The sequence below is a fragment of the Neoarius graeffei genome, chromosome 5, assembly GCF_027579695.1.
Source record: "Neoarius graeffei isolate fNeoGra1 chromosome 5, fNeoGra1.pri, whole genome shotgun sequence".
Taxonomy (NCBI): Eukaryota; Metazoa; Chordata; class Actinopteri; order Siluriformes; family Ariidae; genus Neoarius; species Neoarius graeffei.
This window is the reverse complement of record NC_083573.1, coordinates 3,451,900-3,467,865: the sequence shown is the minus strand read 5'-3', so window position 1 is coordinate 3,467,865 and position 15,966 is coordinate 3,451,900. Positions and strand designations below refer to the sequence as shown.

The 15,966-nt window shown below is 42.6% G+C and overlaps 1 protein-coding gene across 1 annotated transcript in view; it reads left to right on the top strand.

The window, feature by feature from the left end:
* The first annotated feature begins 340 nt into the window (after window positions 1–340).
* Window positions 341–15,966, top strand: part of LOC132886395 (lysophosphatidylcholine acyltransferase 1) — a 29,041-nt gene continuing 13,415 nt past the window's right edge. Inside the window, exons 1-7 of the mRNA XM_060920981.1 lie at window positions 341–631; window positions 7,506–7,645; window positions 12,129–12,343; window positions 12,779–12,891; window positions 13,043–13,103; window positions 14,630–14,688; window positions 15,152–15,186. Coding sequence (XP_060776964.1) covers window positions 518–631; window positions 7,506–7,645; window positions 12,129–12,343; window positions 12,779–12,891; window positions 13,043–13,103; window positions 14,630–14,688; window positions 15,152–15,186 — 737 coding nt within the window. The 5' untranslated portion in view covers window positions 341–517. The remainder of the gene's footprint in view (window positions 632–7,505; window positions 7,646–12,128; window positions 12,344–12,778; window positions 12,892–13,042; window positions 13,104–14,629; window positions 14,689–15,151; window positions 15,187–15,966) is intronic.

Sequence of the window (15,966 nt, the reverse complement as noted above, 5' to 3'; positions counted from 1 at the left end):
ACTGGTGACTCTAAATTGAGCGTAGGTGTGAATGTGAGTGTGAATGGTTGTCTGTGTCTATGTGTCAGCCCTGTGATGACCTGGCGACTTGTCCAGGGTGTACCCCGCCTTTCGCCCGTAGTCAGCTGGGATAGGCTCCAGCTCGCCTGCGACCCTGTAGAACAGGATAAAGCGGCTGGAGATGATGAGATGAGTTGAGATGTTCACAGGAGAAAGAATCTGCACTTGAAGATGGTGGCAGGGCGAGTGCACAAGGGCGCGTCGAAAACAGCGTCACAGCCGGCTTCGATTTGAGACGCACCCACAGTCTGTGCGCATGCGCCCTCGAGTCGCTTTCCACCCAGGCCGGAGCCTGTGATAATCCAGCGGGATTTTGAGCGACTGCTGCGCGGAACAAACACATGATCCGATTAAGATCAGACTCTCCGTCACCCGCAAGGACACGCACATAAACAGCAGGCGCGGAAAAGACGCTGATTTGACCCAGCCGAGGGCACTGTGGGCCGGGGAGCTGAAGATGAGGCTGCCGGACTGCAGGAGGGATGGAGAGGATGGAGAGAAGGAGCTGGCTCTGCCTTTCAGAAACCCTTTTGTACACGAGTTAAGGTTTACACCGCTTCAGAAACTCCAGGTGAGCACTGCAGGCTGGACATGCAAACAAACAAACAAACAAACAAACAGATGCTAAAGGTGCGCTGCTGCTCCATCACTTCAACATTACAGCATCATGCACACATCCACACATCTCTCTCAGGATGCTAGTAAATAAATATTTATTCCGATTATAAACACATCTCTTTAAAAATACTGTGCTTTTGCTCTTTTTCTTTCTGTGGTGTTCCTGTCCCTGTTAAACTCCTCATGCATTGCCCTGGCTGTCACTTTCCACTTCTCAGTCATGCTTTTATATTATTAGGTGCTGAAAAATTCTTTTTTTTAATTAAATCTCATATATATATATATATATATATATATATATATATATATATATATATATATATATATACTTTTTAAAAAAATAATAATAATCTAACATGCATTAGAGGTTAAAAGCCTCCCTGAGCTCAGCAGGCAGTGTTAATGAAGTTCACTTGATGTTTGCATTTCTATAACATATTGTTGAAAGCGAATATAAAATGCACTCGCTGTCACAGTGAAGTAATCTTAGTTTAATTTTAAATGCAAGAGGGTTTTTTATTTTTTATTTTATTTTATTATTGCTGCTGTTATTTTGTTGTATCCAGCTCTGTGCACTTGATGCTAACATCCACACTGAAGCTAATTGCGGTAGCTGGTGCTCGCGAGCGCTTCCTTTTAATCTCGTTTTAATCCACATCCGGTTTATTCCCGGTTTAAACGCGCTTTAGTGTCGGTGTGTGTGTGTGCAGTGTGTCGGTGTTGCTGGTGTGTTTTGTGTAATATGTCTGTCTGTCCGTCCCCGCTCTGCCTCAGGCCCTTTCCCTCCTCATTAGCTTCCTGCTCTGAGAGCTAACGGCTAACTGGCTTTAAACTCTTTTAGCAGCAAAATAAACTCCGGCTTCTCAACAAAACAGGAAGTTGAATAAACGGGAAATAAACATTGAGTCGGGTGATGGTTCTGCTTTTCGGCTGGGCTGGGTTGGGTTGTTTTGGGGGAGGCGGGGATGGTGTTAGCTTCGCCGAATAACTAGCATCACTGTGGAGTTCAGTCATCACTCCACACACACAGAGATTCATGGATGGATGGAGTGAATCATGCCGAGGTGGCTTTGAGGAAGGAGAGATTGGATGGTGGATAGATTTTGAGGATGCAGAGATAGATTTGAGGATGATGGATGGCTTTGAGGTGGATAGATGATTGAAGATGAAGAGATGGTAGACGGAGAGACTGGTGGACTGCAGTTGATCAAGGGATGGATGGATTTGAGTTGAGAGATTGAATGGTGGATAGATTTGAGGATGATGGATGGCTTTGAGGTGGATAGATGACTGAAGATGAAGAGATGGGTGACAGGATGGAGAGACTGGTGGACTGCAATTGATGGATGGATGATTTGAATTGAGAGATTGAATGGTGGATGGCTTTGGGGTAGCAAGATGACTGAAGATGAAGAGATGGGTGACGACAGAGAGACTGGTGGACTGCAATTGATCAATGGATGGATTTGAGTTGAGAGATTGAATGGTGGATAGATTTGAGGATGATGGATGGCTTTGAGATGGATAGATGACTGAAGATGAAGAGATGGGTGACAGGACGGAGAGACTGGTGGACTGCAATTGATCGATGGATGGATTTGAGTTGAGAGATTGAATGGTGGATAGATTTGAGAATGATGGATGGCTTTGAGGTGGATAGATGATTGAAGATGAAAAGATGGTAGACGGAGAGACTGGTGGACTGCAATTGATCAAGGGATGGATGGATGGATTTGAGTTGAGAGATTGAATGGTGGTTAGATTTGAGGATGATGGATGGCTTTGAGGTGGATAGATTGAAGATGAAGAGATGGTAGACGGAGAGACTGGTAGACTGCAAATGATCAAGGGATGGATGGATTTGAGTTGAGGGATTGAATGGTGGTTAGATTTGAGGATGATGGATGGCTTTGAGGTGGATAGATGACTGAAGATGAAGAGATGGGTGACAGGATGGAGAGACTGGTGGACTGCAATTGATGGATGGATGATTTGAATTGAGAGATTGAATGGTGGATGGCTTTGGGGTAGCAAGATGACTGAAGATGAAGAGATGGGTGACGACAGAGAGACTGGTGGACTGCAATTGATCAATGGATGGATTTGAGTTGAGAGATTGAATGGTGGATAGATTTGAGAATGATGGATGGCTTTGAGATGGATAGATGACTGAAGATGAAGAGATGGGTGACAGGACGGAGAGACTGGTGGACTGCAATTGATCAATGGATGGATGGATTTGAGTTGAGAGATTGAATGGTGGATAGATTTGAGGATGATGGATGGCTTTGAGGTGGATAGATGACTGAAGATGAAGAGATGGGTGACAGGACGGAGAGACTGGTGGACTGCAATTGATGGATGGATGGATGGATTTGAATCGAGAGATTGAATGGTGGATGGCTTTGGGGTAGCAAGATGACTGAAGATGAAGAGGTGGGTGACAGGACAGAGAGACTGGTGGACTGCAATTGATCAATGGATGGATGGATTTGAGTTGAGAGATTGAATGGTGGATAGATTTGAGGATGATGGATGGCTTTGAGGTGGATAGATGACTGAAGATGAAGAGATGGGTGACAGGACGGAGAGACTGGTGGACTGCAATTGATCAATGGATGGATGGATTTGAGTTGAGAGATTGAATGGTGGATAGATTTCAGGATGGGGCTGACTGGATGGATAGCTTTGAGGTAGATAGATGACTGAAGACGAAGAGATGGGTGACTGAGGATGAAGAGAATAGTGGACTGAGATTCGTGGATGCATAGATTTGAGGATGGAGTGAATGATGCCAAGGTGACTTTGAGGATGGAGAGATGGGAATAGATAGATTGAGCGATTTGAGGCTGGAGATGAAGAGATGGGTGACAGGAAGGAGAGACTGGTGGACAGAGATAGATGGATAGATTTGGGGATGGATAGATGGACTGAATCATGGGAAGGTGGCTTTGAGGATGGAAAGATTGGTGGATGGATTGACTTGAGGATGGAGAGATGGGAATGAAGATTTGAGGATGGATGACGGAGCTTGGAGGAAGCTTAGTGTGACACATTTTCTCTTCCCTTCACTTCAGTGTTTTATTCTCTCCGTTCTCAGTGCTGCGTAAAACCGTGTTTTGTGTCGACTATGAAATTCCACAACGCAGCTTTTCATTCACGTCTCACACCTTACAGCAAACACAAGATCTGGGGCAAAGCGAGGGATCGGCTTTCTCAGAACCTTCAATATTTTTGTCATGGGAGAGAAAGGTGAGCTGTTCATTTAAAAAAAGAGGGATTTCTAAAGTTTTGTGAAAGTGTAAATACATGTCAAAACAGTCTGTGCAGCGACGAAGCGCGAGCTGCAGATACTTGAGTCAGCTGAAGGGGGTGGAGCCCAATGACATACCGTTCTCGATATGATGCATCATGATCTGTGACAAAAATATATTTAAAAGGTCACTTTTTTTTAATTTGAAAAAAATTAATAAATGTTAAATTGTACGATTTTATGATGAAGCAAGCTGCTTCCAAAGTTTTATTGCGATTTTAAAAACGTCTAAAGGTTTCATGGCACTTGTGCTACCTCGGGAAAGTGTATCGTGGTGTAATTTATCACGGTGTTGTGTTGTCATGCAGCCCAGCCCTGCAGCTGAATTCTGATTGGTCGGAAGATTGTTTAATTTTCTTAAGTGGCAGTGCAGCCGCAAATCATCGCAGGTTGTCATCGATGCGCTCGTTCTAATATGTTACCGTTTCTATGGTAACAGCTCATTCACAGGGACATGTACGCGTTTAAAGTGTGTGGTCAAGTTTCCTCAAAATTTCTGGATAGAGTCTCTAGTGTCAACAAACAAGCTGTTTGTAATAACAGGAAGTTAAAATGTTAAACGTAACCGTAAAGGGATAAAAATGCAACATGATGGTTTTGTTGGGAATTTGTCATCAAGTCCAGGCTATAAATTGTTCCTCAGTTTCGTGATGGCTTTCTGGCTCCTATTGGACAGCTCGCGAGGAGGTGTCTTTGTTTGTTTTATCGTTATCGTGATTTATATTGTGTGTTTAATATCAGTTTGGACCTGAAAGGTGTTTCTGTCCACTCTGAAGCTGTGATTCGCTCTTTACAGAGCGGCGTTATCAGTAAACTAGTGGCATTTTCTCTGAAGTAAACACTGACTCAAGATAACGGCGAGATTTTAATGGTGCTTGAGTGATAAGCGCTTTAAATAAACCCGAGGCTGTGTGTTTAACAGAAAGGCGAGCGTTTCGATCGGCTCACTGCTCAACTTCAATTTTTCTTTTAGGTAATTTTTATTAAATGCCCAAATTTGTTTTTGAAAATGTTTTCTGGAACTTGGCAGTCACAATTGTGGTTTTTTTTTTTCTGCTTTTCCTTTATTCTCCTTTTTTCCTTCATGTATCTCCTCTTTGACTTCTCGCCCTTTTTACTTTGATTGAATTATTCATATCTTGTATCTCCCCATGCCTTTTTTTTTTAAATATGTTTCTTTGTGTTCTATTAAATTATTCTTGTTCACGTTCTATATTACTTTTCCTATCTTTTCTTTCCTTTTGTTTCCCTTCCAGCATTATTGTGTGAGATGGACAGAAATCATCTTAACTCTTTATTTTTGCAAACATGAGCCACGAGTTTTATTATTTTAAGAAAAATCAGCTGGGGAATAATATCACAAAACTGACACTCGAGCGCTTTCAGTCTGAAATGTTTCCTCAAACGGTTTTTCACGTGACACAAGTTTTTTTTTTTTTTTAAATAAAAACAAACCTGTATGTTGTGATGTTATCTGGTAGAAATGTCATGGAGTCGTATTCTTTTCCTCATGCCAATTCACTTTTCATGTTTCAGCAGTGAGCACGCTGAAGACCTGCCTACTTTCTCAAAGTACAGTTGATAGGTGTATCACATGACCAAGCACAGAGGGGTTTTTTTTTTCTTCTTTTCTCCTTCCCCACCCACTTCCTGCAGCTTTAAATCTTAATGATCCTGAAGCTTGTGGCCAGAAAAGTGTCCAAAAGAAATTTGATGCTCTGTGGCCTGGGGGCGGAGCCTCAGTGTCAGGACGCAGCCAATAATCGTCTTTCTGTTCATTTGTCGTGTTTGTGTGTCTTTTGGGAAGCTTTGTGTCAACTGTGAGCTGTTTTAATGTGATTTTCTGAGGGTTTTTTTTTTTTTTGCGCCTTGATTTGGGGCTGTCTTGGGAAAATTTTTGAAATGTGGGTAAATCCGATGCAAATTAACAGATTTTTAGAAGACGTTCTCAGCTGACCCTCTCAGATTTGTGCCATACTTTCAATTAAGAATGTCGGCGTATGCAAAACAAATTTCACAATAATATAGATTTTGAATTTTATTGTTTTTAAAAAAAAAAAAACAGGTGCTAATGGAAAAGGTCTGCAAGTTTCATGCTCGATGATTGAGTGAAAAATTTTCCAGGGTTGTTGTTGAGTGTAAGATGCCATGAACTTCTAAACTCAAAGGTCCAGAGTAGGGATGGCGAAAACTAAAAAAAATCTTGACGGACCACCAAGCTTCATTAGCCGGTTAAAGTCGGTTAACCTATGAATAACAGGGATGCAAGCGGCGCGCCTTTTAGCGGATGCCGCCTTTTTCACAGCTGAATCGTGCAAAGATCCGATTTTTTTTTTTTTTTTTTTAGGGGGGGGCGTTGGAGTGTCTGAATAATTTCATCAGAGTAAATTCTGTATGCTCAAAGGAAAGCAATCGGATCTGCACGATTCAGCCGTGAAAAAGTCGGCATCTGCGCCTTTAGTTTGTGTGGAGAGATCTGATCTGCAATAACATGCATTGTTGGCTACAGACCGAAACATACTTTCAGAATGCACTGGCCAAGGCAGGACTAAACTCCATGTGCCTTCTAATAATAATAATTTAAAAAAAAAACAGAATAGTAATTTGTAAGCTAAAAAGCCTGTGTCTACACTTTTCTTCCTTTCGCCGAGTGGCAGCTGTGTTCAACTGGGGTGGGACATGACTGAATGGGTGTTTCTGATTTGTTAGCTGTCTTTAACTGGGGCGGGAGGGCGGGACATGACTGAATGGGTGTTTCTGATTCGTCAGCTGTCGTCCTTACACCGCATGGCACGCCCCAAGCGTTTACAACACAGAATTCCAAGTCCTCCGCTCCAAAATCCGCTTCAAAACGATTTTTTTTTTTTTTAACCGACAGCCAAAAAAAAATTAACCAGTTGACGTTGATTCGGTCAACCACCGGTCAAAGGGTCATCGGTTAACATCCCTAGTCCAGAGTTGTCAAGTTTATGGCCTTCTGGGGGAGGGAAAAAAAACAAAAAAACTGCATTTCCCTGCTTTGGCCTTCGATATCTCCACATCAAATCCTTCACACGTTCTGATCTGTTTCTCAGGTTATTGTTCCTTTTTACAATAAAGTCCGTGTTTGAAAGGAATCAAACTTTGTGGTTTCTGAGGTGTAAAGAAATCGTTTGCAATTCGAATGTTTAATGGATTTGATTTTATTTGGAGTTGTACAGAATATAAAGTTGGTCTCTTGAGCCAAACTGTGTTAATTACGGCCTCAAAGACTTCGTGTTTGACTCCAAATGGAAAAACGGCTTTAAAAGCAGATGATGTGCTGCTCCTGGTTTATAAAAGCAGACGGAGACCATGATTCAGGGGCTGATTCGTCTCCGTCATTGCTGCTTGCACCTGATTCACACGGAACATCTTCAGCACCGTGCTCCACTGGTGAAACGCTGAGCATACTCTCAAACTGGAAGTGATGTGATGAAAATGGTATAATTGTGTGTGTGTGTGTGTGTTTGTGTGTGCGCATGCACATGTCCAGCTGGGTGCGATGACGTTGACCCTGTTCCCCGTGCGCCTTTTCTTCGCTGCGTTCATGATGCTCTTGGCGTGGCCTTTCGCCTTCATCGCCACCGTCGGACGCAGTGAGACCAGCGTTGAGCATCAGTGCTTCTGGAGGAGGTGAAAAACCACACACACACACCGGATTTGTTCACCTGTATGATGACGTCATAACTTGGATATCCATGATAATGATGTAATTCGAATCCAACATGAGCATGCACCACAGCTGGAATGACCAGTCTTTTTTTTTTTTTTTTTTTTTTCTGCCCTCCCTTTTTGTCTTGATTATTCTCTGGAACTCTCTGCTCCTTCTTTTCACACCTCAGTTTTTTCTGTTCGTTATCTACTTTTTCTTTTCTTTTTTTCATTTCCATCTTTTATTGCTTTTTGGTTTCTTTTCCCTTTTTTTCTCTTTTCTTCCCCTATTAATCTGTTGCTGGAGTCATGCAATTATTTATTTTCCATCCGTTTTTGTTTTTGCTTTCCTTTTTTTAACTTTAATTTTTTCCTTTTCTCTTTCCCATCATTCCACTGACTGCTGCTGTCCCAATAGCTTTCCTCACATCTTTCCTTTTTCCCCCAAATTTGTTTCTTTTACTTTTTTTTTGTTTGTTTGTTTATTCAAGTTTATCTTGTTTATTTCTTCATTTCCTTTTTTTTAAACCTGTTGTTTTTTTCCCTTCCACTGTTCTTCTGTAAAAGAGGGGAAAAAGAAGAGTCTAAACCTGACATTTTTTTTTTCAGAGAGGGAACCAAATGAATGTGAACCTCCAGAGTCATTTGCATAAATGAAGTAAAATGGTTATTAAAAACCAGAAAAGCTAAAACACTCTCACTTCCTCCACTGGTGTGAAGAGTGGTTTCGAAGTGAGTGGAGTTCATTGTTCTTGGTGTCGATCAACTGAATTTGCATTTTGCACAGGCGAATATGTGCGCGCGCACACACACGCACGTTCATTTGTGTTCAAGTATCAAAGATAAGTGTTCTTCTCTGTCCATGTGCTCGAGGCCAGGGTTTCTCAAACTTCTTTGCTCTGGGGCCCAGTAATGTTAGGCCTTGGTGCTGCAAGGCCCACGCCTCTGTGCGCCCCCCCCCCCCCCCCCCCCCCCCACACACACACACACACACTGTGTGCGCCTCCATAGATAGATAGATACATACATACATACATACATACATACATAGTTACCCCTGCCAAGAAGGTTATGTTTTCGGTCGCATTGCTTTGTTTGTTTGCTTGTTTGGTTTGTCTGTTAGCAACATTACGGAAAAAGTACTGAACAGATTGCTCTGAAATTTTTTCCAGAGGTGTGACTGGGCACAAGTAACAATCCATTACATTTTGGTGGTGATCCAGATCACCTTCTGGATCCCGGATTTTTTTTTAAAGGATTCTTGGCGGAGGTCTGCGCTCTCCGAGTGCTTTTCTAGTTTATTATTTTTTGTTAGTAGTACTTGTTACAAGTTGCAGGCTTATACCAGCATAACAATATTTTGGCTAAATAAGACCTAACAGGAGTGCATTGGCAGAATTGTAGAAAATTGCCAAATGATCAGTAAAAAGATATGCCATTATTATTATTAGTAGTAGTAGTGGGCTTTATTATTATTATTATTATTGCTGCTTAGGCCTAAACTACTATTAAACTAGAAAAGCACTCGGAGAGCAAAGACCTCCGCCAAGAATCCTTTAAAAAAATCTGGGATCCAGAAGGTGATCCGGATCACCGTTAAAATTTAATGGATTGTTACTTGTGCCCAGTCACACCTCTGGAAAAAATTTCAGAGCAATACGTTCATAACGTTTTCTGTAATGTTGCTAACAGACAGGCAAACCAACCAACAAACAAACCAATGCTACCGAAAACATAACCTTCTTGGCGGAGGTATCAAGGGAAACTAACAGAAGTGCTTTGGCTTTGAGATTATTGCCAAATTACATAAATATACTGATATGTAGGCCCAATAATTTGACTTATTATTATTATTATTATTATTATTATTATTATTATTATTAATAACCTATTACCATTTGCGTAAGAAGATTAAACCAAGTTTTTTTTTTTTTGTTTTTGTTTTTAACTTTTGTGTTTTAGATTATTTATTTAAACTACACCTTTGAACTTGAAGCACTGCCAAACAGTGCCTCAATAACACACACACACTTATAAAAAGGTCTATCAGAGACATGGGACCTCAAACCGAGAACCCTAAAGACCCACTGTAGCCCTAATACTGACTGATTACACAGTCCCAGTATGAAGAAGGGAGAACTGAACGTACAGTAGGCTACGTGCTGACTTTTAACCTCAAATGACAGGCCCAGTCACCCACAGAGATTTGGTAAAAGAAAAGTCAGCATTCTAATGCGAAGGATGTGCCTGCTTTCTCGCCACGAACAGGTCTAAACAAGGAAGACAGAGTGACCAGGCCACTCGGAGCGTGTTTTCTGAGTTGAGCCTGTTTCGGTATTTTGTCTTTGTGGCTGTCAAATGTGAAAATGCGGTCTCGCAGAGGTATGTTGAACGGAAAGGCATCAGTGTTTTCACTGCCATCTCACTCAGCTGGGGATCTTCATCACAGCATGACAGCCAGAATTCAGACAGAGAAAGTCGACCAAATCTCGACTGCAGACCAGCATCGCACGAAAGCTCCAGAAGTTTATCCCGCACCACAGGTGGCAGAGCGCTCGTTTCTGGGTTGGTGAACGGATCTCTTACCCATTTGCTTTTCCGTGAGACAGGATTTTGAGGGGAAGTATGGATCAAAACGACGCAGTGTTTCGGTAAGGTGTTGCGCGATCACTGCTGGCACCCACCCCAAATCCACACCTTCATCAGCCAGAGACGACAGACAGCCGAACATGTCAAACACACCTCTATTAACTCTGTTGGTCCAGACTGAGAGCTTCTTTTTGAAAGCCATGATTTTATCATTGGCTTAAAAAACGTCACACGCTTGGCCTTGGATCGACAGGTTTAGCATATTGAAATGGTCCAGGATGTCTGAAAGATAAGCTACCTTAATAAGCCAAGACTGATCTCGCAGGCGATTGGCAAGATTGGGCTGTTTATTTGTCAAGAATGCCTCAACCTCATGCCTCAACTCGTACACTCTGTTCACCGCTTTACCCCGTGACAGCCAACGAACCTCAGAGTGCAAGAGCAGATGAACATGATCTGCACCCATCTCATCATACAGAGCTGTAAATAGACGGGAATTTGTCGGATTGGCCTTAATGAAGTTCACTATTTTGACCACTTGATTTAAAACTTCATGAAGCTCTGTGGACAGGCGTTTAGAGGCAAGGACCTCTCGATGAATAACACTGTACGTTGCTTGTACTGATGGTGAAACGGCTTTTACCCGAGCAACAACTCCGTTGTGCCTGCCGGTCATAGCCGCTGCCCCACCTGTGCAGACACCGATGCAACGCCCCCATATCAACCCATGCCCAGAGATGTACCTTACAAAACAAAAAATCCTCATGAAACCGGCCCTCGTGAGCATATCTGATGTAGGCCAGGAGCATAGCCAAGTTAGAGAGATCCGTGGTCTCATCCAATTGAACGGCAAACCAGTCAGATGACTTCGCCCTTTCTAAAATTTGCATTTCGATGTCTGCCACCATATCGTCAATTCGACAACAGACCGTGTCATTTGACAGAGGAATCTCTTTTACTTTGGCTGCAGCAGCCGGACCCAACACCTCACTACAAGCAGTAACAATCGAAGGCATAATTAGCTTCTCCCTAATTGTGAAGGGTGCCTGACATTTGGAAATGTGGTGTGAAATCATGTACAGTATGATGCCTTTGTTAGCTTTTCATTCTCGGTCAAATTACTTTTCAACACTTTAGTTTGGGTGGCCAATTCATCACGTTTTCTTCCGAAAAAATCCTCCGATTTATCCTTGAGATGCGAATGTTTAGTTTCCAAATGCCGGCGTAATTTGGATGGCTTCATAGCTTCGTTGCTTAGCATGGTTTGGCGGATAACACAGATAGTTGTCCCCGGAAACCAATCACTTGAAATAAAGCTGAATTATATGTATGAAGGGTCGTACGGTAATTGCGAGTGAATGGGCGATATTTTTTTGCCTCTGGCTCATGTTGTGTATCTGCACTGTCAGATGGGCGCTTTCCAAAGAGAGTCAAAAGTAGCTTGCTTTGAACATGCCATGATATTGCTCTCATAAAGCGTGTGTGCGCGAATGACTGACTGGACTTGGGACAGAATGAATGAAAAAGTGCAAGTATGTAACTTCGCGCCGGCGGGAATGCTGAACATTCTAAAATGGGGGGGCGGGGGCGGGACTTGCGCTACGTGGCACACAGTGACAAAAGGACTGAGCAGAGCCAGCCAATCGCTCTTCTACATAATCTGATTGACAGTGACCAGAAGTTTGAAATTATAATACTGACTACTAGTGCAGAGGCAGGCTTGTGGACCGACGGTAATCTTCTCACGGACCGGTACCGGTCCACGGCCCATAGATTGAGAAACACTGCTCTAGGCTACAGGCAGGTCACATGACACACACACTTGTGTAACTTTTTTTTTTTTTTTGTGTGTCTCTCGTCCTTCGTGTCCCGTCAGGGTGGTGGACGTCGTCTTGCGCGTCATCATGAGGGCCATGTGGTTTGCAGGTGGCTTCCATTGGATCAGGGTCAAAGGTCAGCGTGCTCTGCCCACCCAGGCGCCCATCCTCACCCTTGCTCCACACTCCTCCTACTTCGACGCCATGCCTGTGACCATGACGATGGCCTCCATAGTCATGAAGGCTGAGAGCAAGGACATACCGCTCTGGGGGAGTGAGTACACACACACACACACACACACACGAAGAAACAAGAGACTGCTCACTTCTCTGGAACCTCATCTCGATATGAGCTCACTTTGTGATGTCATGAAACGCTTGAACCAATCGCATCCGATACGATGATTTGAGGATGACGGTCTTAGTCGGAAGGTTTTAAATGCAGAGTCTGCAAACTTGGCTGATGTTCCTCATAAACAGGTGGTTGTCATGGTGACCCTAAATGTATATTTCAAAAGGTTCGGTTGCTGCTGGTATAAATAAATCAGTGAGAATGTCTAATTTGCATACTCATGCATATTCATATCCATATTGGTGCATTTTAATGAGGGTGATGACACAGGGATGATGCACTGCTGTTTTTAGTCGGTTTTTGAGTCTCAAACATTTAGATTTTAAGGTGTGTGTGTGTGTGTGTGGTCTCCTTCAGCTCTGATTAAATACATCCGGCCCGTGTTCGTGTCGAGGTCGGACCAGGACTCGCGCCGGAAAACCGTCGAGGAGATCAAACGCAGGGCTCAGTCCGGAGGGGTGTGGCCTCAGGTAGAGTGATGGGTCTCTTTCCCCACCCACTTAAAGTGACACACGTATGTTCTTTCTCACACAAGCACACCCAGGAGGTGTTTTTTTTTTTTTTTTTAAATAATTAAAAAAAAATTGGTGTTTGAATTTTTTCTGGTCTCATCCTTCACAGATAATGATCTTTCCTGAGGGGACGTGCACCAACAGGTCCTGTCTGATCACGTTTAAACCAGGTGTGTGCGCGTGCATGCACGTTTGCACTTCAGCTCGTGTGACACGTGCACACTTCCTTCCTCTAACTGTAGATTCATGATTGACTTTCAGAAAGAACACACACGCTTCACTCGTGAGGATCAGTATTTTGCGGAGGTTCTTTTAAGCTCGTGTCTGAAGACTATCGTAAAACGTGTCCCTTTTCTGTTTGTGATGAGCGTTAACGTCGCTGTGGAAGCTGATAACGTTCATGAATGTTGTTCTGGTGCTCATGTAATTTCTTACCTTGGCACTAACTGATCAAAAGCTTATTTTATTTTTAAAAGGGACAGTGTACAAATTAAACATTATCCTTGTGGTAAGGACAGATGTCTGTACCAGGTTATAGCAGCACATGCTAGTTTCCGCCTGTAGTCCCTTGGCAGGTGGATGTAATAAAGATAAATAAAATGTACAGGAAATCTGTCACCAGAGCAATTTGTAGTGATTTAGACCAGTTGAATAGAAAAGGATAGCCTCATAAAACATACATAGCAGCATCATTTTTCACAATCTCACACACACGTGTGCGCACACCATAAATTAAGCAAAATGTGCAAAGGAATGTGCAAGCCAGTGCAAATATGCATTATCCCATCCCACTACCCCCTCTTTACATAGAGTATAAGTTTTACCTCTCCAACCTCGAGAGACAGAGAGCGCGCAAAACATGCTCTCCAAACCACCAAAACTTCACATTTCAGTAGGTTATACCCTCCCACACCTAATGGTCATACACAAGCATAATAAGATAAAATAAGAAGAAAAAAATCCCCCCCCCCCACACACACACACAGAGGACTCTCCCATCCCTCACAAACACACTAAAAGTGCAAGATCTGCATACCCCCACACACGTACAGTACCGAGTGTGAAGCCACTTGCGCACAGAGTCTGAATTTTCTCACGCGCATCATTAAATACACGTTCTCTCAACAGCAAAGTTTCACACGGGGACATGATCAACTAACCAATCAAATGAGGGTTTCACTGGGTTCGTGATAGAATCAGACTTGGTTACAAATGGTCATGTGGTGAAAAAACATAAATAAAGCCAATGAGAATAAAATGCACTGCAGATGTCAAGGAAGCAATTGAGGAGGGAGGGAGGGGGGACTTTTTGACGTCTGACCCCGTTGTCTTCGAGTAGAGTTTTTATTTCGTCCTCGGTTGGTTCAGCAACACGCTCCGCCATTTTGTTTTTCTCTACTCACGGCAGATGAGCTGATATCCTTGTAGTCGAGGAGCCAATCAGAGCGCACGATTGCTCGTATGCAGTGAATGTGGGGAGAATAAAAATAGTGAGGTATTGCTACTGTGTAAAGTCAATAATGAAATGTAGTTTTAATCGCTAAATATCTCGCCAACTCGCACGAAAAACTCCAGCAACTGAAAGGGACAAAGGCGTGGCAGAGAAGAGGACAATCGTGTCAAATTGAAGCAGCTGTGACTTTCCTGTGGTGTGGAATTATTGATGTATTTTTGTTTGTTTTATTTGCTTCAACAGGTGCTTTTATTCCAGCGGTGCCTGTCCAGCCGGTCGTTCTTCGCTACCCTAATCAGCTGGTAAAGATTTTAAAGTGATCTCTTTAGCTGAAAGCTTTGACGTTTAGGGATCCAAGCACGAAAACATTTAGATTAAAAATCAGACATGTTTTATAAACTGCATCCATATGAATTCAGTTTGACACTCATTCAATTTTATTTTATTTTTAAACGATCACAAGCTCTGACTGGAAGCAGTTAGTTTGATGTTCAAGTTGAAGGTTTCTTTTCTGTGGACACTGTTTTGAATAAAATGCAACACAAGTGAGGTTTGCTCAAAAAGCAAAAAAAAAGTCCATGACGCTGTCATGGAAACGTCCGCATATAATCATATGATATTCAGGTCGTATCGCGTACCCCAAGACAGACAGACGGACGGATGTGTAGTATTTTTCTTAAATGTATCCGTACTGTCTTTACTCCATCCCCGGTGAGTACACACTCTTGTTTAGTTGATGAGACTGATGGATGTTTCTCTCTTTAGGACACAATCACTTGGACGTGGCAGGGTCCTGGAGCGTGAGTACTGACTTATTTAATAAATTTATATAATCTGTTTAAAAACTGCTCCTGAAGAATCATCCTGAACAGGTGCTTGCTTATTCCAATGATATTGATTTGGGTGTTTTAAAGGGGTACCAAATATAATATATACAGTTGCTGATGTGACAAAGTAACGTATTCTATCAAATTTATATACTAGAAAACAACGAAATATCTTGGTAATTGTAAATATAATAGTCGGTACGCTAAACGGCACAAGAGTCGCCATTTTTAAAAGACCGTGACGTCAGCGCTACCCACTGCACTAGGAGAGAAGCGTGTAATCATGGCGTCGGGCGCATCAAGTGAAAGCGACAGCTCTGTCGAATCGTACGGAGAGATCCCGCAAGACACACTGCAAGCAGGCTATGGCTTAGAAGGGAACCAGTTTGTGTAGCCGATCACTTACAAGTCGTCCTACTTTCCGATTCACACGTGCTATTCCCAACCTCAATGAGCCAACACAACTGGGCACATGCATACGTCATGAGTGTTACGCAGAGAAAATGAACGTGCATTCTGATTGGATAAAATTAATATCATGGCGGGCTGTTCAAACTGCGGAAATAGTTTGCTCGAGCTACTTTCAAAACACTATAACTTTCCAACCTTAGAACAAAAAACTTTTGTAAGTCTTGAATAAGGTTCGTTAATGTGTGTTTTGTTATATTTACTCTATATATTGCCCTCTGTTCCCCTTTAAGTCAAGTTTTGTTCACATGCTGCAAAAGTCGTGTTTTTCATTTAAGATAAATA